Source organism: Pleuronectes platessa, chromosome 5, assembly GCF_947347685.1.
Source record: "Pleuronectes platessa chromosome 5, fPlePla1.1, whole genome shotgun sequence".
NCBI lineage: Eukaryota > Metazoa > Chordata > Actinopteri > Pleuronectiformes > Pleuronectidae > Pleuronectes > Pleuronectes platessa.
This window is the reverse complement of record NC_070630.1, coordinates 6,929,246-6,950,631: the sequence shown is the minus strand read 5'-3', so window position 1 is coordinate 6,950,631 and position 21,386 is coordinate 6,929,246. Positions and strand designations below refer to the sequence as shown.

Sequence of the window (21,386 nt, the reverse complement as noted above, 5' to 3'; positions counted from 1 at the left end):
CTCTGCAAAGAAAATACTTGACATCACTGAGAATACATTTCTTTATTTTAATATAGCAATATAAATCAAGCCAGAGACGCAATTAAAAAACAAAAACGTTTCATAATATAACATCATGACAATTTGTTAATCCATACAAATCTGATCAGTGTTTCTTACGCAAACCACAGAGAGCTAATCTTTTCAGGGCATTAAAAAACATTTCATCGCTGAGGCCATAAATGAGAGGAGACAGATATCTTGGAGCAAGAATAAAAGTAATGTAATTAAAGTACCTGACATTGATAAATAACAAGAGATTGATTTTAAACACAGCAGCTTCTATGAAAGGACACCACAGCTGGATGAGACACAGGAGCAGCTGCAAAGCGTGTAGCCCCACAGTTCTGAGTCCTCTCCATGTGGACTGTTTGTCCTCTCCTGATGCAGCTTTTGCCACTCTCATTATCTTCACATAGGAAAACACGATTGTGATGCACATGATCAGGAAGTAAAACTGATAAATGGCTGATCTCAGGTGACCCTGCCACGTGTGGATGATGAAGATTTCCACAGTGCACGTTCTGCCCTGTGTGTGGGAGCCATAGGAGGCCGATGCACAGAAGATCGAGAGAAAAACACTGCAGGGCAGAAAGCTGAGGCTGTGGATGATGAGGATTCCGTGCAGAGTGCTGCGTGGGGAGCACAGCTCTGCGTGACTCAGCGGCAGGCAAATGGCCACGTAGCGCTCCAGGGTCATCGCCGTCAGAGTGACCGGTGTCACAAACATGTACAGCGACGAAATTATATACATATTAAGGCACAACCACATTTGTATCGTATACCGAGAGTAATTTAAAATGAGTAGGATGTCAGACAGGAAATAAAAACAGACAGTCAGACATTAGTGTGACAGCAAATAAGACGTAGCGCATGGTGGTGTAGAAGACCTCCTTGGTGAAAAAGGTCGTAATTAGCAGAAGGTTAATGCAGAGAAAGAGGACGACAAAGACCTGAATCAACATGATCTCATCATTCATCCTGTACTCTGTGGTGATGTTAGCAGCCATTTTTCTCTCTGTCACAACCAAATGTAAAAGCCTTCAGACACTGCCACACTTCATTCAGCTCTAAAACCAGATGCACAACTCCACAAGGGATGATCTCTCTTTGAATCAACAGGTATCAAACACAATACACATTATTTTAGTACAGCGTGCATGGACAAATAATTAGAAGGAGACATAAGAGCACAAGACCCAGTTTACCAAACCATCCCTGGAGTGAAGGTGTTCAGCTGAGCCCTGTGCAGCCTTCTGAGCAGATGCTGTGTGTGAGGGCTTGATATCGGCAACTATAACACAACGTCATATGAACGTTGAATCACCACAGAGTCACGAGCGACAACATTCGCCAACAACACCCCTCGTAGGCGACAGTAGCTTTAGTTACTCATTTTGTCCATTGGAGGGACGCAATCAAAAATAGTATACCTAAAATGGCGACTTCATGCATTTCAACTATTTCCATGCAACTTTATTCCATAAGTTGAATATAAAGGTTCAAATTAAAAATAAAACTTTATTGATCCCATACTAAAAGGACAAATTTACAAAAAATGTAGGTGATTGAGTAGTCAAAAGTAAGTCTTCATCTATTGGTCAACTGTTTTTCTTTATTGAATTCCTGTGTATGTTTACATGTTTTGTTATATGCAGAGGTGTATAGTAACGAAGTAGATGTACTTCGTTACACTACTTAAGTATTTTTTTTGAGGATTTGTACTTTACTTGAGTTTTTTTTTTTATCAGGACTTTTACTTTTACTTCACTACATTATTAAGTTAAAAAATATACTTTTACTTCGTTACTTTGACATTTGCCACCTCGTTACTCGTTACAAATTAAAATAGTTTCTGCATGAGATTCCGAGAGGACGAGAAGAACCACGTACGGTACTCTCGCGAAGAAGGTATAAATGCGGGATGCGCGCGCCGTGCGGGGGCGGCAGAGAGATCACTACAAACATGGCAGCCGCAGAGCATGTGGATGAGGGAGACACAGAAGACGACGCACGGCGTTCAACAGAAGTCGACGACGGACACCCGTGGTCATACCTGGAAAGTATGTTCAGCTACCTCTGGATGGAGGCAAATTCCTACCGAATGAAGTGCATGTTATGCCTTCCGAAGTGCCACGAAATAAAGGCCTTCAAAAACTCCCCGTCCAACCTCAAAAAACACATCGAAGTAAGTGCATTAAGTAAGCAATGTCATTTCATGTGGCAGGAGGGATATACAAATGTGTAAAACATAGTTTTAGCTAACATTACAGGCAAGTTGCTAACGTAACGACGTGCTAGCATGGTTGCGTGCTAGTAGCAAGTTGCTAACGCTATGTGCTAACGTTAGCAACTTGCCCGTATCACACGTGTGGTGATGTCGTGGACAAATAAACCTACGCCACACACACACGCACGCACGCACACAAGTGTTATGCAGGAGTGTCAATAAACAGGGTTAGCATCTCGAACGAGGCAGTTTTCCTCCTGCATGATACATTTTGCTTCACACAAAGTGCTTCACTTTTTTTAATGAAAAATACAAAAAATAAATCATACAAAATCTGTAACTTGGAAGTTAAGCAATAGGCTATTGAAAATGTGCCTGTTTGTTCATAGGAACTGTAGTAAAATGGCATGCTGTTCATTAAAATAGCTTTGTGTTTGTTTTTTTAAATTGTATTTGTTGTACAGCAATTAGATATCCAAGCTCAGTGTCCTGTATGATGTTTTAGCTTTAAATTATTTGGTATTTTTGAAAGATAAAATATAGTTGACAGTTGACCATTTCTTTTTTTTTTATTAATGTTGGACATGCCCACAAACGAGACATCAGGGTGAAAGGGGTTAGAAATCCAGACCTGTCATTGTGGTAACTGTTGAATGATGTCTTGAGTATCATTTGAACTAATATTATTATTTCTTTTAATTTTGTGTTTTTCATGTAGAGAGCACATCCACAACATCTAAAGAAATATGAGCAGCTGACCTCACAAAAAAGAAAGAGGGCTTCGGAAGCTGGGACCTCCACCCTCAAACAGACCACGTTGCTGGCTACCCGATCCATATCTCAGAGTGCTGTTGACAGGGCCATTGTTAAGTATGTTGTCAACAATCTCCAGCCATTGTCAACTGTCGAGAATGAAGCCTTCAGAGAGCTTCTCACAGATCTTCTTCCTACTGCCAAAGTCATCACACGGGTCACCCTGCGATCAAGGATTGAAGATTTAGCAAAGTCTATGAAAAACGTGTTAACTGAGGAGATGAGTAAAGTGGACCACATCGCCACCACTACAGACTGCTGGTCAGTTAGGAGAAGGAGCTTCCTTGGTGTGACTGCTCATTGGGTGAACTCTACAGACCTAACTAGACGATCAGCAGCCCTAGCTTGCAGACAGCTAAGAGGTTCCCACACCTTTGATGTTTTGGCCACCGCACTCAATGACATCCATACTGAATATGGCATCAGGAACAAAGTTGTGAGGACAACAACCGATAATGGCTCCAACTTCCTGAAGGCTTTTCAAGTTTTTAGTGTGGACAAAAACAATAATGAAGCAGAAGAGAAAGAGGATGAGGAAGGGAATGAGATGGAGGGAGTGGAATTTGTTGACATGACTTCAATCCTTGTTGAGAATGATGGCTTTGAGTTTGAGCTTCCGAAACATCAACGATGTGCTTGTCATCTGCTCAACTTAGTGTCTACAGTTGATGCTGAAAAAGCAACAGCCAACGATGGATACAAAAAACTGCAACGCTCAACATTCAGCAAGTGTTATGGGCTGTGGAATAAGTGTGGAAGATCCTGCCAAGCAGCTGAAGCTGTGGAAGATGCCTGCTCCCTCCAGCTGCTACGACCAAACGCCACCAGGTGGAACTCAATGTTTATGGCTGTGGAAAGGCTCCTCAAGATTCTGAGAGAGAAGGGAGAGCCAGCTTTGAGAGAGATCTGTGCAGAATTGAAGGTGCCAATGTAAGTTTGAATTATGTATTTATGTATTTTTTATTTTATTTTTTGGGTACAATATTCATGCATAATTGTAAAACAGTGGTTTGTTTTCTCCCTAACAGGTTTCATCCAGTTGAGCTCACTTTCCTAAAAGAGTACTACACCACCATGAGCCCTGTTGCCCAGTCCATCAACATCCTCCAAGGAGAAGTGGAAGTCCAGATGGGATGGCTTCTTCCGACTATTTCCTTGCTGAGCAGCAAACTGGAAAAAATAAAGATTGCACTGAAGCACTGCAAGCCGCTGGTTGAAGCCATTCAAGTGGGCATCCAGAACCGTTTTGGTGAAATGTCAAGAGACCCTGAATTGGTTGCTGCAGCGATTCTCATCCCAAAATTCAAAACGGCCTGGATCAAAGATGATGCTACACTGAAAATCGGTAAGACAACATGGAGAAAATAAAAGGAAGAAAATATCCATAAAATTAAATTGTATCCATTAAATTACAAATCTAATGCACACTTACTACATTTTTTTTATTATTTTATTACTCATTTCATACACCAGTCTTATTTTGAATAGTGGTTGAGCCAATATCTAAGATTTCTAATTGTCAGAGTCAAGACTTGTGTTTTTCTCCTTATCTATTCCCTGAATTTGTGTAGCCCACCTGCAAGCTCACACTGCCTTGGTTGTAGATCTGTTATTTTCACAATTTGTCACAACTTTTTTTCTACTTTATATCTCTTTTTTTTTTGTTGCTAATTTTGGCCTTTTGTTTCTGATAGTGTTTTTTGTCAATGTAATATTATTTATTCCTTTAGAATTATGGAAAATGTCATAAATGTAATTAAATTTGTCCAATAAAAATGTGACTGTACTAATGCTAGTGTCACCCTCCCTGTGTTTCAGGGTTGGACTACATCAGGGAGCAGTTGGAGGATCCTTCTATTTCAGCAGAGGCTGGATCTGGCTCATCTGATGAGGGAGACTTCTTCCACATCCTGAAAAGTTCCCACAAAACACCAAGCGCCACCAAGCAGCTTGATTCGTATCTGGCCTACTCAACAGACGACATCAAGATTCTCAAGACGTTTCCTGTGGTTCTCAAGTTGTCAAACTCAACACACCTCTGCCTGCTTCTGCAGCTTGCGAAAGGCTGTTCAGCATAGCAGGTCTCATCTTCAGCCCAAAAAGAGCACGGCTAGCTGCAGACACTTTTGAAAATCAGCTTCTGCTGAGGATGAACCGCAAGTTCAACTTCTCCACTTGAACCAGAGAGTTTGTTTGTGTGGTGTTACTGTGCCTCAGCTCATGAGGATTCCCCCAACATAGTTAAAAAGTGGTTCTTATGTTAAAGACATTGTTTATTTTTGAGTGGTATTCTATACCACATTTCATTCACCTGAAAAAGTGAAATAAAAAACAAGGGGAGAATAATTTTGGGTTGTTTTGCTTCCTTTCATGCGTACTATAAAATACTTGTACTTGTACTTTTGATACTTGAGTATATTTTTTCACAAGATACTTTTGATACTTAAGTACATTTAATGTGAGCTACTTTAAGACTTTTACTCAAGTACATTTTTTTTAGGTGACTTTAACTTTTACCAAAGTAATTTTCAGTTGTGGTACTTATACTTTTACTTAGTTATTTTTCTCAAGTACTTTATACACCTCTGGTTATATGTGTATATATAAACTAATATCTGTCAGTTTCTAAACTCAAAATAGATCAGGGGATGAAAGCAGAGCAGGTGAGGGTCGAGTCTATACGTCACCCCAAAAACACCAATATTTATAACTATATATAATTCAACACTTATTTAATTGATAGATAAGACGTTTTGAGAGTTGTGGTTTGATTTCAGAATGAAGATCTCTGTGACTTTGGCTTTTACTCCTAATACATGACAGGGGAAATTAAAAGTCAAATCTGAATTTATCAACTACAGTTAAAGAAATGTTAATTTTCCTGAAAACTTTTGATGTGCTCCTCGGTCACCATAGTTGGTGTTTGATTTAAATGTAAACTGTGCACGTTCTCTCTATGTTTGTCAACAGGCTGTGCACATACTCAATGCTCTGCAAAGAAAATACCTGACATCACTGGGAAAACATTTCTTTATTATAAAATAACAATATCAATCAAGCCAGAGACACAATTAAAAAACAAAAACATTTTATAATATAACATCATGACAATTTGTTAATCCATACAAATCTGATCCGTGTTTCTTACGCAAACCACAGAGAGCTAATCTCTTCAGGGCATGAAAAACATTTAAAACTAGAAAAAACAAGTAACGCTGACCAATGGCAGACCTGAGGTGACCCTGCTGCATGTAGATGAACAGAGGCCTGTTTCAGGTAGCTGGTTTTGAGGCAACCCCGAGTTTGTTCGCTCTGAGTTAGTGGAAACTCTGGGTTTTCCGTTTCAGGTAGCAGGTTCAGCGCAACCGAGAGTTAGTTGCTGCGGCAACATACGCCGTGGACCTAACCTGCTCGGGAGGTGGTTAAACCTACTCTGAGTTTGTTGTCTATAAGGCTGAAGGCAGCTCTCCGACAGAAGGAAGTGTTAGAAATGGCATGTCCTTTTCTACGAGAGCCCGTGGACGTAGAGGCTGCGATCCTCAGAAGGAATCTCCGTGAGGAACGATTATTAAGACCCCGGTTGGATATACTTTCTTTTCCTGATAATTTTCTTCACGAGCGCTATCGTTTTTCAGCGCAATCTATCATTTATTTAGACCACCTTCTCAGCCCCCATGTTAACTGTCAAACGCACCGGGGGCATGCTTTAAGTTCAATACAAATTATTTGTGTGGCACTCCGTTTTTTTGCAAACGGCAGCTTTCTTTACAACGTCGGTGACGCCGAGCACATTTCAAAGGCAACCGTGTGTCGGTCTGTCAGAAATGTGACTTTGGCACTGAAACGTTTTCTTTACACGTTTGTGATGTTTCCAAGTCACCGACCTATACGAATAATCAAGGAAGAGTTCTACAGAATTGCAGGTAACAGTAGCAACAATGTAGCCTATTTGTTTCTTGGATGTAATAAATAATGTGCACAATTTAATTAAATTAATTAATTTGTAATGTTCTAGATTTTCCGGGTGTCATCGGGTGCATCGATGGAACTCATATTCCTATTAAAGCTCCTTCAGTGAATGAAGGAGACTATGTTAATAGGAAGTCCTTCCACAGCATCAATGTGCAGGTACAGGTGAAGGCCTAGACCTTCAGCATTTTAAATTAAAGATACCTAACAAAACAGCCTCTGTATCTAATTATACTCCTCTGCAATTTGAAGGTTGTATGTGATGCCAGAAATATCATCAACCAAGTGGAGGCAAAGTGGCCGGGGTCTGTGCATGACGCACGCATATTTCGGGAGTCTAATCTGAGCACTCGCTTTGCCCGTGGTGAGTTAAGCCTATATTTGAAGGATTTAGAATCCATATTTGTTCAGATGATTAATATTTCACCTGTATCGTAGGAGAGTTCGACGGTCATGTTTTAGGTGACAGAGGGTACCCCTGCCAGCCTTGCCTTCTGACCCCGTATGCCGATCCCGTGCCAGGACCACAGCAGCGCTACAACCTGGCGCATATGAGGACGAGAGCCAGGGTCGAAAACACGTTCGGGATCCCGAAGGCAAGATTCCAGTGCCTCCAAATGCTGCGAGTCACACCAGAAAGGGCATGTGACATAATAATTGCATGTGTGGTTCTACACATCGCGATTTTGAGAGGGGAAAATTGCCCACCTGCAGTTGCAGATGAGCAGCACATAAACCCAAACCATGCCATGGATCCACAGGACGGAAGGGTGGTTAGAGAAAGACTCTGCCAAAATCATTTTGTTTGAGTTTTCTATGTAGTTAAATGTATTTTATTATTTCCGAAATGTTTTCTTTGGCATTCTTTCGCCTTCCTGTATGATAGTAAACTCGTGTGACAGACCCAGCCTCTGGTAGGGGGTGACACTGTTCAACAAAATAACTTGTCCCACCACAGCCCGTGTTCTAATAAAGACAATCTACTTTTTATGAGGATTTCTTTATTTCCTGAAAGCACAAAAAAAAAAAAAGGTCATTCATATTGGGTATGTTTTTGGAGCAGGAAACAGTATCCCAGTTTGTACCTCACCCACCTTTAACTTATGTTCCAAAATTTGGATCTCCAAAGCATCCTTTTGCATCTTTTGCCTAATGTGGTCCATTTCCAAGTTTGCTTTGTTTATTTGTTTTCCCAGATAGATTTTATAGAGCTCTTTGACTGGAAGCTATAGGAATGCAAAAGATGACATTGGATTTCACAGTGCCAAGTACAGCGTTTTATTATAATTCCAGGGAGAATCTTACAGAGGTAAGCTGTGAAGTAGAGCTAGAAGTGGATGGCCTCTCATTGAATTCGATTTCATCCTGTTTGAGAGAAAGAAGATGTCAGTTTTAAATTGTACAACGCTATCATCAACTTTTAGATGTTATTTTTAAAAGGTGTTAACCTCAATAGGCCTTTCCTCTTCCCTTTCAAATGCTGCAGACAATGTTTCTCCATCATCTTCCTGTAATGACATTAACAGTTGTGTTCAGCAATTATCAAGAAAATATTAATAATCTGTGGAAGGTGAAGAATTGTTACAATTGCATGGAGGTTGGTGAGGGCATCTGGTTCCAGTAGGGCAATGACGCCATCAGTAACTGGAAGAAGATGATTAGACAGTGAAATTATTACTTGAGCCAGAATATTGCCCCATCTAATTTGCAACGCGCTGGGTTGCATGTACATATTTAATTATTTTGAATAACCAACCTCTGATAAAGGCACTTCTATCCTGGGGGGTGGGGGGAATCAGAGGAGCTCCCTCCAGGGATGCCCTCAGCCACAGGACGCATACTCTGTTGGCTGATCTCCTCAGCCTCTGTGAGGGCTGCAGGTGGTGGACCCCCTCCAGTCTTCCGGGCCTCTGCTTTTTTTCGATTTGCTAACATGGAGGAAAATGTTACCCTAATATTCAGTAAGCGCTATTTTGAAGACACATATATATGTATATACACATACATACATACATACATACATACATACAATGCATTTTGCCTAGGAGTAGCCTTCTAATATATCTAAATCCTATTAAATATTGGCAGTGTTGGGGTGGCTGAGAAATGTACTACTTACATTTACTGCTTAAATATAGACCCATCACATGTTGAAATAGCTGTTAAATTAGGTAGAGCAGGCAAAACAGCACAATTGATTTGATTTCAATTAAACATTAGTTTACCTGTTTGAACTATATTTTTGTACTTCATTTTCATTTGCTGCCAAGTCCTCTTGGGGCAACTCGGGTTGTTCCTGTGTAAATTGACACACACACACACAATTTACATATTGAATAAGTGGAAGATATTAAACTTTCCTCTTATTTTATTTTACTATTTTATTTTACTCACGCATTGACTTGTTCGGCTATTTCCTGCCAAGCTCTCTCTCGCGCTCTCGCTGCCGCGGCGGTATTACTTTTTTTGGTGAAAATGGGTACCTGCTCGGCATATGCGTGCATTAATATTTCCAATTCCGTGGGTGAAAAGTAACTGGATCTACGTTTTTGGTCCATGTTTGATCATGTTATCAGAGATCCATTGATGATGGCTCTTTATAGTCAACAGGCACGCCCCCAACCCAGCGTGAACACACTCAGAGTTGATTAAGCCAACGCTGATCACCTGTTCTGAAACCGAAAACCCAGAGTTGCTTTTCAACCCTGAACTCTGAGTCAACCAACTCAGAGCGCAGGATTAAACTCAGAGTATGTTAAACCAGCTACCTGAAACAGGCCTCAGCCCCTCAGAGGAAACCCTGTGTTGTTTGTAGAAGCTCAGAGATACTGATGTTGACGGTGACAGAATAAAGCAGAGCACATAGCTGAGGCCTTGAATGAGGAGGAGGAAGTCCATGGTGATGAAGAGTAATACGTGTGAACAGAGTGTACACAGATGACCACATGTAAAAAATTATACACAACCAGATTTGTTATTAGCAAAATGTTGATGGAGGAAAAGTGCGATGAAAACCTGAACTAAAATGAGTCTGTAATTAAACCAGACGAGCAGCATCTCTGGTTACAGACAGTTCAACCACTTTTCTTTCACAGGCCACCTTAGCTCTCATAGACGCCATCACTGAGTATTCAAAAGTAAGTCTTCATCCTATGCTCAACAGTTTTTTCCTTCTTGAAGTCCTATGTATGTTTACATGTTTTGTTTTATGTGTATATATAAACTTATATCTGTCAGTTTCTAAACTTAAAATATATCAGGGGTTGAAAGCAGAGCAGGTGAGGGTCGACTCTATACGGCACCCCAAAAACACCGATATTTATAACTGTATATAATTCCAGAATGAAGATCTCTGTGACTTTGGCTTTCACTTCCAATACATGACAGTGGAAATTCAAAGAAAAGTCTGAATTTATCAACTACAGTTAAAAAATAATTGATGCTTGATTTAAATGTAAACTGTGCACGTTCTCTCTATTTGTGAACAGGCTGTGCACAAACGCAATGCTCTGCAAAGAAAATACGTGACATCACTGGTAAACTGACTAAAGACAAGGAGGATTCAATCTGGCAGGTCTAGCCATTGGCCAGCGGGCAGAGGCTAGTTCATTTATGATGTTTATAGATAGTCACTCTGTAAATATCACACCAGGCCTGTTTGATGTTTTATAATTCTCTCTGTAATGTCAGGTTAATGACAGACAGGATGAATTGCAAGCTGAGTTTAATACAATGTTTGCAAATATTGTCTGCAAAGATACAAGTAGTGGGATTGGATGTTAATCAATTCACATTTTCATTGTTATATCCAACTGAATTTTTCATTTACGTTTTTTTTTTAAATTAAAAAATAACAATATAAATCAAGCCAGAGGCTCAACTAAAAACCTAAAATATTTCACACTATAACATCATGGCAATTTGTTCATCGATAGAAATCTGATCAGTGTTTCTTACGCAAACCACAGAGAGCTAATCTCTTCAGGGCATGAAAAAACATTTCATCCCTGAGGCCATAAATGAGAGGAGACAGACACCTTGGAGCAAGAATAAAAGTAATGTAATTAAAGAACCTGACCTTGATAAATAACATGAGATTGATTTCAAACACAGCAGCTTCTACGAAAGGACACCACAGCTGGATGAGACACAGGAGCAGCTGGAAAGCGTGTAGCCCCACAGTTCTGAGTCCTCTCCATGTGGACTGTTTGTCCTCTCCTGATGCAGCTTTGGCCACTCTCATTATCTTCACATAGGAAAACACGATTGTGATGCACATGATCAGGAAGTAAAACTGATTAATGGCTGACGTGAGGGGACCCTGCCACGTGTGGATGATGAAGGTTTCCACAGCGCACGTTCCGCTCTGGGTGTAGGAGCTGAAGGAGGCTGATGCAAAGAAGACAGAGAGAAAAACGATGCAGGGCAGAGAGCTGAGGCTGTGGATGATGAGGATGCCGTGCAGAGTGCTGCGTGGGGAGCACAGGTCTGCATGACGCAGCGGCAGGCAAATGGCCACGTAGCGCTCCAGGGTCATCGCCGTCAGAGTGACCGGTGTCAAAATCATGCACAGAGACGAAATGGTATACAAAATAAGGCACAACCACATTTGTATCATAGACTGAGAGTAATTTAAAATGAGTAAGATGTCAGTCACGCATAAAAACATACAGTCGGACATTAGTGTGACAGCAAATAAGACGTAGCGCATGGTGGTGTAGAAGACCTCCTTGGAGAAAAAGGTTGTAATTAGCAGAAGGTTAATGCAGAGAAAGAGGACGATGAAGACCTGAACCAACATTCTCTCATCATTTATCCTGTACTCTGTGGTGATGTTAGCAGCCATTTTTCTGTCTTTCACAACCAAATGTAAAAAGCTTTCAGACACGGCCACACTTCATTCAGCTCTAAAACCAGATGCACAACTCAACAAGGGATGATCTCTATTTGAATCAACAGGTATCAAACACAATACGTATTATTTAGTACATTGTACATGGAGAAATAATTAGAAGGAGACATAAGAGCATAAGACCCAGTTTACCAAACCATCCCTGGAGTGAAGGTGTTCAGCTGAGCCCTGTGCAGCCTTCTGAGCAGGAGCTGTGTGTGAGGGCTTTATATCGGCAACTATAACACAACGTCATATGAACGTTAACTAACCACAGAGTCACGAGCGATGACATTCAGCAACAACACACCTGATAGGCGACAGTAGCTATAGTTACTCATTTTGTCCGTTGAAGAGATTCAAACTCAAAACATAATTCAGTAATGGAGACTTCATGTGTTTCAACTATTTACATGTGTCTTTATTAAATAAGTTAAATGTAAAGGTTCACATTTAAGATATTACTTGTTTGATTTTACACCAGGAGCACTGCAACATGAGCATCTCTTCCCCCACACATTGAATTGTTGTTGGTGCTGGTCTTTGGTTGGAACCCGGGATTGAACCAGGAACCTTCAGTTCTTCAGTCGGCAACTATTTCAGGACAACTTTCATTAAAAGTTGAGGTGATTGATGTTATAATGCTTTTTAGCATCACAACAAACAACCCCTTTGTCACATTGTTACTTTTGTCATGTTCTCATTTGATACATTATTATACATATTGGTTATATCCTGTAATATAGGGGTCTTCAAGGTTTTTCAGGCCAAGGACCCTCAAACTGGTGGAGAGATGGAGCAGGGACCCCATACTATATATATTGTATCAAATTGGGTTTTATATTAAACTGGGCCTAGTGCCATGTATAAACATAGCTACCCTGTTATGGTGCATTCAATAGTAAACTATTCAAATATTACACAGGTTCATATATTCATGTTCTTAATTTAAACATGTGCAATGTACAGGATGACCATGCCACTGCCATTCATAAACATACATCTTGCATACAACACTGAGCTATTAAAATAATTCACAGATTCATGTTTTTATATGAAACATACTGTAAGGATTTGGTTAGTTGTATGTTGTTGTTTTCGTCTCTCCTCCTCCCCTTCTCTGTTGTAGAATTGACAGTGAATCCTCAAGCCATCTGTGGATGACACACATACTCCCACATTAGTGAGATGTCAAACCCGAATGGGTAGCACATAACTTATCTAACCTTGGACGGATGGAGGTTGTCATGCAGATGGTCATATCAGCCTCACAATATGTTGGATGCATGTTAATGTCTATTTAAATGCATTTCAATTCGTGGGGAAAAAATTGGTTGGAAAATAAATTAAAAATTATAAAAAAATATAAAAAATTCTCTCAACCAAAAATGTTGCGACCCCCCTGCAGTACTTCCACGGACCCCCAGGGGTCCGGACCCCCTGTTGAAGACCTCTGCGTCTATAGCCACGCTGAGCGTTGGCAAATGCACAGATCTGATGTCCTCTTGTTTTCACAGATTTAACACTGCACGGACACTTTCATTATCTTAGCGTAGGACAACACAATGGGGATTCTCATGATCAGGAAGTAACGCTGACTAATGGCAGACCTGAGGTGACCCTGCTGCATGTAGATGAACAGCCACTCAGAGGAAACCCTGTGTTGTTTGTAGAAGCTCAGAGATGCTGATGTTGACGGTGAGAGAATAAAGCAGAGCACATAGCTGAGGCCTTGAATGAGGAGGAGGAAGTGCATGGTGATGAAGAGTAATACGTGTGAACAGAGTGTACACAGATGACCACATGTAAAAAATTATACACAACCAGATTTGTTAATAGAAAAATGTTGATGGAGGAAAAGTGCGATGAAAACCTGAACTAAAATGAATCTGTAATTAATGCCTCGTTTTTAGGCATAAATGTCTTATTCGTAACCACATAAAAAAAAGGTTTTGTGACACCTGCCTTATAAATTCAATAAAAAGGATCCCAAAGCTGCTAGTAGAACTTACAAGGATCAAAACAAAAAACTATATACACATCAGAAGTATATGACAAATAATGTAAGTTAAATAAATGTGACAAAAATATATCGATATAAGAGGTTTCATTTTACCAAACCATCCCTGGAGTAACGTGGCATTCAAAGTTGCCACGACCACAAGGGGAAGATAAAATAAAAGTTTAACCACCAAAGAGTTGTCATCACCAGTTACTGCCAACATTGATTTTCCATAGTTACAATGTGATGTGCTTGAAAGAGACTTTGTGTCCAAAGTAGTTGGGCTTCAATATTACAAAGCTCTTGGAAGATCAGAAGCCTTATTGATAATATATTCTCTGTATCTTGAGTCGTCTCTGCTTTGCATTTAAAATAGATTTTTACATTTGGACAATGCTATGTGTCATGTACAATAAAAAGTTATATTCCATATACTTTTTATCCAAATTTCACACTACCAGTCCAGAGAATATACTTTAAAGTGGCTATCGTCTGTTCACCCAGAAGACAAAGATGTTTCAAGAGGGGGTATTGTTTTGATGGTGAAACTCTGAAGTCATTTCTTTTTCCATGTGGATTTAGACTCTAAACACAACAGTGATGCTAATGAGCTGATCCTTGTTATTCTCTTATGAGCCACCAACCCCTGTGAAACTCATCAACTTAATTGGTTCATTAATTATTTAAGGTGTTGGTGTTGATTTGGGCTCTGGGCGAGGATGAAGGACACAAGTTTGAGATAAGTTTATTTTTTAAATTGCAAAACTACAAATTTGTCTCATTGTCTGCGAGAATATGATGAAATTATTGGATGCAGATAAATGGCCTTGGTGGATGGATCCATACTTGTGTTATATATATATATATGATATCATATTTTTATTTGGAATGTCTAAAAGTTATTTTTAATTCCCACAAACCACAAATGAGAGCATATAATCTTCTTTGACATATTATATAAATAATTTATTATATACAGTGTACATCATCTTTATGTCATCATCATGAATGTATGAGCAGCATTTTAAAAGTAAAACAGTTGGTTAAGGTGCAACAAATCAATCCTAGCTTTTCAGTTGCAGCTCAGTGGTTATTTTCTTGCTTGATCAATTGATTGTTTGTCTGGTAGGAAATAAAGATAAATGTAATCATTATTACCAAGATAACACGTCCTCATTGCTTATTTTATATACTGCACAGTGCAAACCTTAAAACTATTTAAAATAAATTAGACTTACTGAAATCATTGCGGGTGAAAAGGAGCACATTTTAGTATTAAGAAGATGGAGCTTTTTAATTTTTCCACAAAAATGAACTGAGCATTTATCAATACAAGTGCAACTAAAAATGTAATTTCTACTTGCTGGAAGTTTAAACTATAATAAAGCATCATAATCCATTGACCCTTCATGGGTTTTTGTATACAAATATATTATAATGTAGTGTATTGTATCAAAATATATTGTGTTGTGGTATATTATGTTATATATCATTATATTATATTATAACACATATTACACACGCGGACAAATTGTTGGTTCCCTTCCATTAAAGAAAGAGAAACCCACAATGGTCACTGAAATAACTTGAAACTGACAAAGGAATAATAAATAAGAATTTACTGGAAATTATCTAATTAAAATCAGACATTGCTTTTGAATTGTGGTTCAACAGAATAATTTTATAAGACAAACTAATGAAAATGGCCTGGACAAAAATGATTGTACCCTTAACTTAATATTTTGTTGCGCAACCTTTTGAGGCAATCACTGCAATCAAGCAACTTGTGCAACTCTTAATGAGACTTCTCCACCTGTCAACAGGTATTTTGGCCCACACCTCATGAGCAAACTGCTCCAGCTGTCTCAGGTTGGAAGGTTGTCTTCTCCAGACTGCATGTTTCAGCTCCTTCCACAGATGTTCAATCAGATTTAGATCAGGGCTCATAGAAGGCCACGTCAGAATAGTCCAATGATTTGCTCCGAGTCATTCTTGGGTGTTTTTAGCTGTGTGTTCGGGTCATTATCCTGTTGGAGGACCCATGACCTGCGACTGAGACCAAGCTTTCTGACACTGGGCAGCACATTTAGCTCCAGAATGCCTTGATAGTCTTGAGATTTCATTGTACCCTGCACAGATGCAAGACACCCGGTGCCAGATGCTGCAAAGCAGCCCCAGAACATAACCGAGCATTCTCCATATTTCACAGTAGGTGCAGTGTTTTTTTCTTTTTATGCTTCATTTTTGCGTCTGTGAACATAGAGCTGATGTGCCTTGCCAGAAAGCTCCAGTTTTGTCTCATCTGTCCAAAGGACATTCTCCCAGAAGCTTTGTGGCTTGTCAATATGGATTTTGGCAAATTCCAGTCTCGTTTTTTATAATTTGCTTTCAACAGTGGTGTCCTCCTCGGTCGTCTTCCATGAAGTCCACTTTGGCTCAAACAGCGACGGATGGTGCGATCTGACACTGATGGACCTTGACCTTGGAGTTCACCTCTAATCTCTTTGGAAGTTGTTCTGTGCTCTTTGGTTACCATTCGTATTATCCGTCTCTTCATTTTGTCATCAATTTTCCTCAGGCGGCCAAGTCCAGGGAGGTTGGCTACAGTTCCGTGGACCTTAAACTTTTGAATAATATGTGCCACTGTAGTCAAATGAACATCAAGCTCCTTGGAGATGGTCTTATTGCATTTACCTTTAACATGCTGGTCGAAAATTTCCTTTCTAATCTCCTGACACAACTCTGCCCTTAGCTTTTTGTGGTCCATGTTCCTTGTGGTACACAGCATGATACCAAACAGCACAGTGACTACTTTTCACCCTTTAAATAGGCAGACAAACTGATTACAAGTTTGAAGAGACCTGCGATACTAATTAGAGGATACACCTTAGTATATCATGTCCCTACTGTCCAATTATTTTCAATCTTTTCTAGGGGTACCATCATTTTTGTCCAGGCTATTTTCATTAATTTGTTTTTTTAAATGATTCTATTGAGCCAAAATTCAAAAGAAATGTCTGATTTTGATTAGTTAATTTTCAGGAAATTTTGATTTATTATTAATTTTGTAAGTTTCAAGTTATTTCAGTGACCATTGTGGGTTTGTCTTTCTTTAACGGAATGGTACCAACAATTTTGTCCACGTGTATATTATATTATAATATATTTGACCAGGAGGGGGCACCAGTTTTCAATGTTCACCATCAGGCGGAACCTTTGCTCACTCAGCGGGCACTTTATTGTGACGGACCAACATGTCAGGAGAGGAGCCGCCTACTTCCTCAGGTGAGACGTTTATGTCAGACAGATCAAGTTAAACAAACTGAATCAACAATGAACTGTTAATATCACAGTGAAATATCTGCATCTCAAACGTCACGAGCTGTTGTTGACTCTAATTGGGAGAATGAGTAGGGTTACTTTGATAACAGCGCGTGGACGACGGAGCTGACTCATTACATCTGTTTTCTTTCACTTTACATTGACATTAATGTGTTTATTGTGGTTAGAGAATCGTACACAAGTGGATCAATAATAAATATATTACACGTCTTTGTCCCTATATGACGATTAAGTGTTACCTTCGTGTTTTACTCTAACTCACTCTGAGTCACAGGGCAACTTCCTGATTGAAGTCAGACACAAATACAATCCTGTAAATGAAGAGACAGCTGATGTAAACAAACACAAATAGGGAAGTGAGTCACCACTGGATATTCTTTGAGGGAAGGAGGAATTATTTTAATGCCATTTTTGTAAATACTGGGTATGTACAGGGAACAGAACTGGAATGTTTGGGGGAGATATATAAAAGTCCGTTGAATACACCATCTTGGGTTTTTAGACACTATAGCAGGCATCTTTGAATATTTTCTGACAGGTTACAGACTAATTCATAAATTGATCTATAGCAAATATTATTCAGCAGATAAATTCAAATGGATGTAACAGCTTTATAACTTGTTTAACTATCAACAAATGGAAATCAGCCACAAATTACATTACAGCCCTAATACCATTTTCTTACTGTATAATTAAAATGATGACTGTGTTCCTCATTAAACATTTAAGATAAGCTGTGTTTGATGCGTCTAAATGTTTATATTATATCAATACTTTATTTTGTCATAGTTCATTCTCCTTTGATGACAAATGGAAACCTTTCAATTTCTCTCATTGTCCTTGTTCCAAATCATACAACGAAATATGATGATGAATTCCTAATCCAATAAAATGTCTCTTCAGGAGTTCTGCTCGGGTCCTGTTCAACTGTAAAAATACCACAGTGCATAAACCGAGGAAATAGACAAATGTTCTTTACACAAGTTTGGCGTCTTTGGCCGTCGGCGGTGGGCTGTGTGCTGTACCTTTCAAACAGGTGAGTCTGTCACCGGCCAGAAACAGATGCATGTAAGAAAGACTACAGTCATATACAGAATTCAACTGACAGGACACATTTATCTTCTGTATTTTTTGCAGTGGTAGAGGTAAGTACAAGCAAAACTTTAGTACATCTTGAGGTATCATAGCCTATATTTTAGACTTCATTTATTTGACGGTTACTTGTTACTTTGCCGTGTAATATTTTCACATGAATGCGTCAGCAATAAAAAATCCCTTAATGTAATATACATGTGCATATAATACATAAAATACAACACTGACAAATGTGCACTTTTTAAAATGTTCAGTACATTTTCCTAAAAGTGTCTTTGTAATTTTACCTAAATTAGGTGAAAGTGTATCTATTTTCCTCTGAATTTAACTGATACTTTAAGGACCAGAGTGATTCTTGAAACACTAGTTTGTCCTGACTTTTTTTGTGTTTCCCTCCGTGTCTGTGCTGCAGGTTGAACAGCTCTCTCATGACTCTCTGATCAGACGAGCAGCGTCTCTGGTAACAGATAGTTCAACCACTTTTCTCTCACAGGCCACCTTAGCTCTCATAGACGCCATCGATGAGTATTCAAAAGTAAGTCTTATGTATGTTAACATCTTTAGTTATATGTGTATATATAAACCAATATCTGTCAGTTTCTAAACTTAAAACAGTTCAGGGGTTGAAAGCAGAGCAGGTGAGGGTCGAGTCTATACGTCAGCCCAAAACACCAATATTTATAACTATATATAATTCCACACTTATTTAATTGATAGATAAGCAGTTTTGAGAGTTGTGATTTGATTTCAGGATGAAGATCTCTGTGATTTTGGCTTTTACTCCTAATACATGACAGTGGAAATAAAGTCAAATCTGAATTCATCAACTACAGTTAAAGAAATATCAATTTTCCTGAAAACTTTTGATGTGCTCCACTGTCACAATAGTTGGTGTTTGATTTAAATGTAAACTGTGCAAGTTCTCTCTATGTTTGTGAACAGGCTGTGCACAAACTCAACACTCTGCAAAGAAAATACCTGACATCACTGGAAAAACATTTCTTTATTTTAATATAGCAATATAAATCAAGCCAGAGACGCAATTAAAAAAAAACAAAAACGTTTCATAATATAACATCATGACAATTTAATAATCCATATCAATCTGATCAGCGTTTCTTACGCAAACCACAGAGAGATAATCTTTTCAGGGCATTCAAAAACATTTCATCCCTGAGGCCATAAATGAGAGGAGACAGACATCTTGGAGCAAGAATAAAAGTAATGTAATTAAAGTACCTGACATTGATAAATAACATGAGATTGATTTGAAGCACAGCAGCTTCTATGAAAGGACACCACAGCTGGATGAGACACAGGAGCAGCTGCAAAGCGTGAAGCCCCACAGTTCTGAGTCCTCTCCATGTGGACTGTTTGTCCTCTGCTGATGCAGCTTTGGCCGCTCTCATTATCTTCACATAGGAAAACACGATTGTGATGCACATGATCAGGAAGTAAAACTGATAAATGGCTGATCTCAGGTGACCCTGCCACGTGTGGATGATGAAGATTTCCACAGTGCACGTTCTGCCCTGTGTGTCGGAGCCATAGGAGGCCGATGCAAAGAAGATGGAGAGAAAAACAATGCAGGGCAGAGAGCTGAGGCTGTGGATGATGAGGATGCCGTGCAGAGTGCTGCGTGGGGAGCACAGCTCTGCGTGACGCAGCGGCAGGCAAATGGCCACGTAGCGCTCCAGGGTCATCGCCGTCAGAGTGACCGGTGTCACAAAAAGGTACAGAGACGAAATCATATAAATAATAAGGCACAACCACATTTGTATCGTATAGCGATATAAATTCAGAATGAACAGGATGTCAGACAGGAATAAAAACAGACAGTCAGACATTAGTGTGACAGCAAATAAGACGTAGCGCATGGAGGTGTAGAAAAGCTCCTTGGAGAAAAAGGTTGTAATTAGCAGAAGGTTAATGCAGAGAAAGAGGACGACGAAGACCTGAATCAACATGATCTCATCATTCATCTTGTACTCTGTGGTGATGTTAGCAGCCATTTTTCTCTCTGTCACAACCAAATGTAAAAAGCCTTCAGACACTGCCACACTTCATTCAGCTCTAAAACCAGATGCACAACTCAACAAGGGATGATCTCACTTTGAATCAACAGGTATCAAACACAATTCACATTATTTTAGTACAGCGTGCATGGAGAAATATTTAGAAGGAGACATAAGAGCACAAGACCCAGTTTACCAAACAATCCCTGGAGTGAAGGTGTTCAGCTGAGCCCTGTGCAGCCTTCTGAGCAGATGCTGTGTGTGAGGGCTTTATATCGGCAACTATAACACAACGTCATATGAACGTTAAATCACCACAGAGTCACGAGCGACAACATTCGCCAACAACACACCTCGTAGGCGACAGTAGCTTTAGTTACTCATTTTGTCCATTGGAGGGACGCAATCAAAAATAGTATACCTAAAATGGCGACTTCATGCTTTTCAACTATTTCCATGTAACTTTATTCCACAAGTTGAATATAAAGGTTCAAATTAAAGATATAAATTTATTGATCCCACACCAAAAGGACAAATTTACAAAAAATAAGGTGATTGAGTATTCAAAACTAAGTCTTAATCTATTGTTCAACAGTTTTTTCCTTATTGAATTCCTATGTATGTTCACATGTTTTGTTATATGTGTATATATAAACTAATATCTGTCAGTTTCTAAACTTAAAAGAGATCAGGGGTTGAAAGCAGAGCAGGTGAGGGTCGAGTCTATATATCAACCCCAAAACACCAATATTTATAACTTTATATAATTCCACACTTATTTAATTGACAGATAAGACGTTTTGAGAGTTATTGTTTGATATCAGAATGAAGATCTCTGTGACTTTGGCTTTCACTCCCAATACATGACAAGGGAAATTAAAAGTCAAATCTGAATTTATCAACTAAAGTTAAAGAAATGTCCATTTTCCTGAAAACTTTTGATGTGCTCCTCTGTCACCATAGTTGGTGTTTGATTTAAATGTAAACTGT

The 21,386-nt window shown here is 39.2% G+C and overlaps 4 protein-coding genes, 2 long non-coding RNA genes and 1 pseudogene across 6 annotated transcripts; 2 read left to right on the top strand and 5 right to left on the bottom strand.

The window, feature by feature from the left end:
- Nucleotides 1–145: 145 nt before the first annotated feature.
- On the bottom strand, nt 146–1,019 carry LOC128440473 (odorant receptor 131-2-like; annotated as a pseudogene).
- A 952-nt stretch (nt 1,020–1,971) lies between these two features.
- Nucleotides 1,972–5,428, top strand: LOC128440055 (uncharacterized). Its single transcript, XM_053422632.1, has 4 exons — nt 1,972–2,227; nt 2,988–4,012; nt 4,111–4,427; nt 4,901–5,428. The coding sequence occupies exons 1-4, from the start codon at nt 2,006–2,008 to the stop codon at nt 5,158–5,160; spliced, it is 1,824 nt and encodes a 607-aa protein (XP_053278607.1). The 5' UTR covers nt 1,972–2,005; the 3' UTR covers nt 5,161–5,428.
- A 1,130-nt stretch (nt 5,429–6,558) lies between these two features.
- On the top strand, nt 6,559–8,039 carry LOC128440672 (putative nuclease HARBI1). The gene is made up of 4 exons (XM_053423457.1): nt 6,559–7,005; nt 7,098–7,210; nt 7,304–7,415; nt 7,490–8,039. The coding sequence occupies exons 1-4, from the start codon at nt 6,573–6,575 to the stop codon at nt 7,858–7,860; spliced, it is 1,029 nt and encodes a 342-aa protein (XP_053279432.1). The 5' UTR covers nt 6,559–6,572; the 3' UTR covers nt 7,861–8,039.
- Nucleotides 8,040–8,210: 171 nt separating this feature from the next.
- LOC128440673 (uncharacterized) lies at nt 8,211–8,677 on the bottom strand. The gene is made up of 4 exons (XR_008338557.1): nt 8,637–8,677; nt 8,500–8,559; nt 8,357–8,416; nt 8,211–8,277 (listed from the first exon to the last, which is right to left on the bottom strand). It is a non-coding gene; the product is annotated as an uncharacterized LOC128440673 (long non-coding RNA).
- Nucleotides 8,678–8,903: 226 nt separating this feature from the next.
- On the bottom strand, nt 8,904–9,823 carry LOC128440791 (uncharacterized). The gene is made up of 3 exons (XR_008338575.1): nt 9,446–9,823; nt 9,277–9,347; nt 8,904–8,979 (listed from the first exon to the last, which is right to left on the bottom strand). It is a non-coding gene; the product is annotated as an uncharacterized LOC128440791 (long non-coding RNA).
- Nucleotides 9,824–10,994: 1,171 nt separating this feature from the next.
- Nucleotides 10,995–11,897, bottom strand: LOC128440472 (odorant receptor 131-2-like). The gene has a single exon (XM_053423200.1). It carries the CDS (start codon nt 11,895–11,897, stop codon nt 10,995–10,997), a length of 903 nt encoding a protein of 300 aa, XP_053279175.1.
- A 7,593-nt stretch (nt 11,898–19,490) lies between these two features.
- On the bottom strand, nt 19,491–20,363 carry LOC128440707 (odorant receptor 131-2-like). The gene has a single exon (XM_053423507.1). The coding sequence runs from the start codon at nt 20,361–20,363 to the stop codon at nt 19,491–19,493; it is 873 nt and encodes a 290-aa protein (XP_053279482.1).
- Between the last annotated feature and the right edge of the window lie 1,023 nt (nt 20,364–21,386).

What these genes read in the sequence shown, in the direction of transcription:
- LOC128440055 (XM_053422632.1), top strand. Translation starts at nt 2,006, where the DNA reads ATGGCAGCCGCAGAGCATGTGGATGAGGGAGACACAGAAGACGACGCA. An exon ending in ACCTCAAAAAACACATCGAA is followed by an intron (nt 2,228 to 2,987) that starts GTAAGTGCATTA and finishes TTTTTCATGTAG; the next exon opens with AGAGCACATCCACAACATCT. An exon ending in TGATGCTACACTGAAAATCG is followed by an intron (nt 4,428 to 4,900) that starts GTAAGACAACAT and finishes CCTGTGTTTCAG; the next exon opens with GGTTGGACTACATCAGGGAG.
- LOC128440672 (XM_053423457.1), top strand. Translation starts at nt 6,573, where the DNA reads ATGGCATGTCCTTTTCTACGAGAGCCCGTGGACGTAGAGGCTGCGATC. An exon ending in AGAGTTCTACAGAATTGCAG is followed by an intron (nt 7,006 to 7,097) that starts GTAACAGTAGCA and finishes GTAATGTTCTAG; the next exon opens with ATTTTCCGGGTGTCATCGGG. An exon ending in TCCACAGCATCAATGTGCAG is followed by an intron (nt 7,211 to 7,303) that starts GTACAGGTGAAG and finishes TGCAATTTGAAG; the next exon opens with GTTGTATGTGATGCCAGAAA.
- LOC128440472 (XM_053423200.1), bottom strand. Translation starts at nt 11,897, where the DNA reads ATGGCTGCTAACATCACCACAGAGTACAGGATAAATGATGAGAGAATG.
- LOC128440707 (XM_053423507.1), bottom strand. Translation starts at nt 20,363, where the DNA reads ATGAATGATGAGATCATGTTGATTCAGGTCTTCGTCGTCCTCTTTCTC.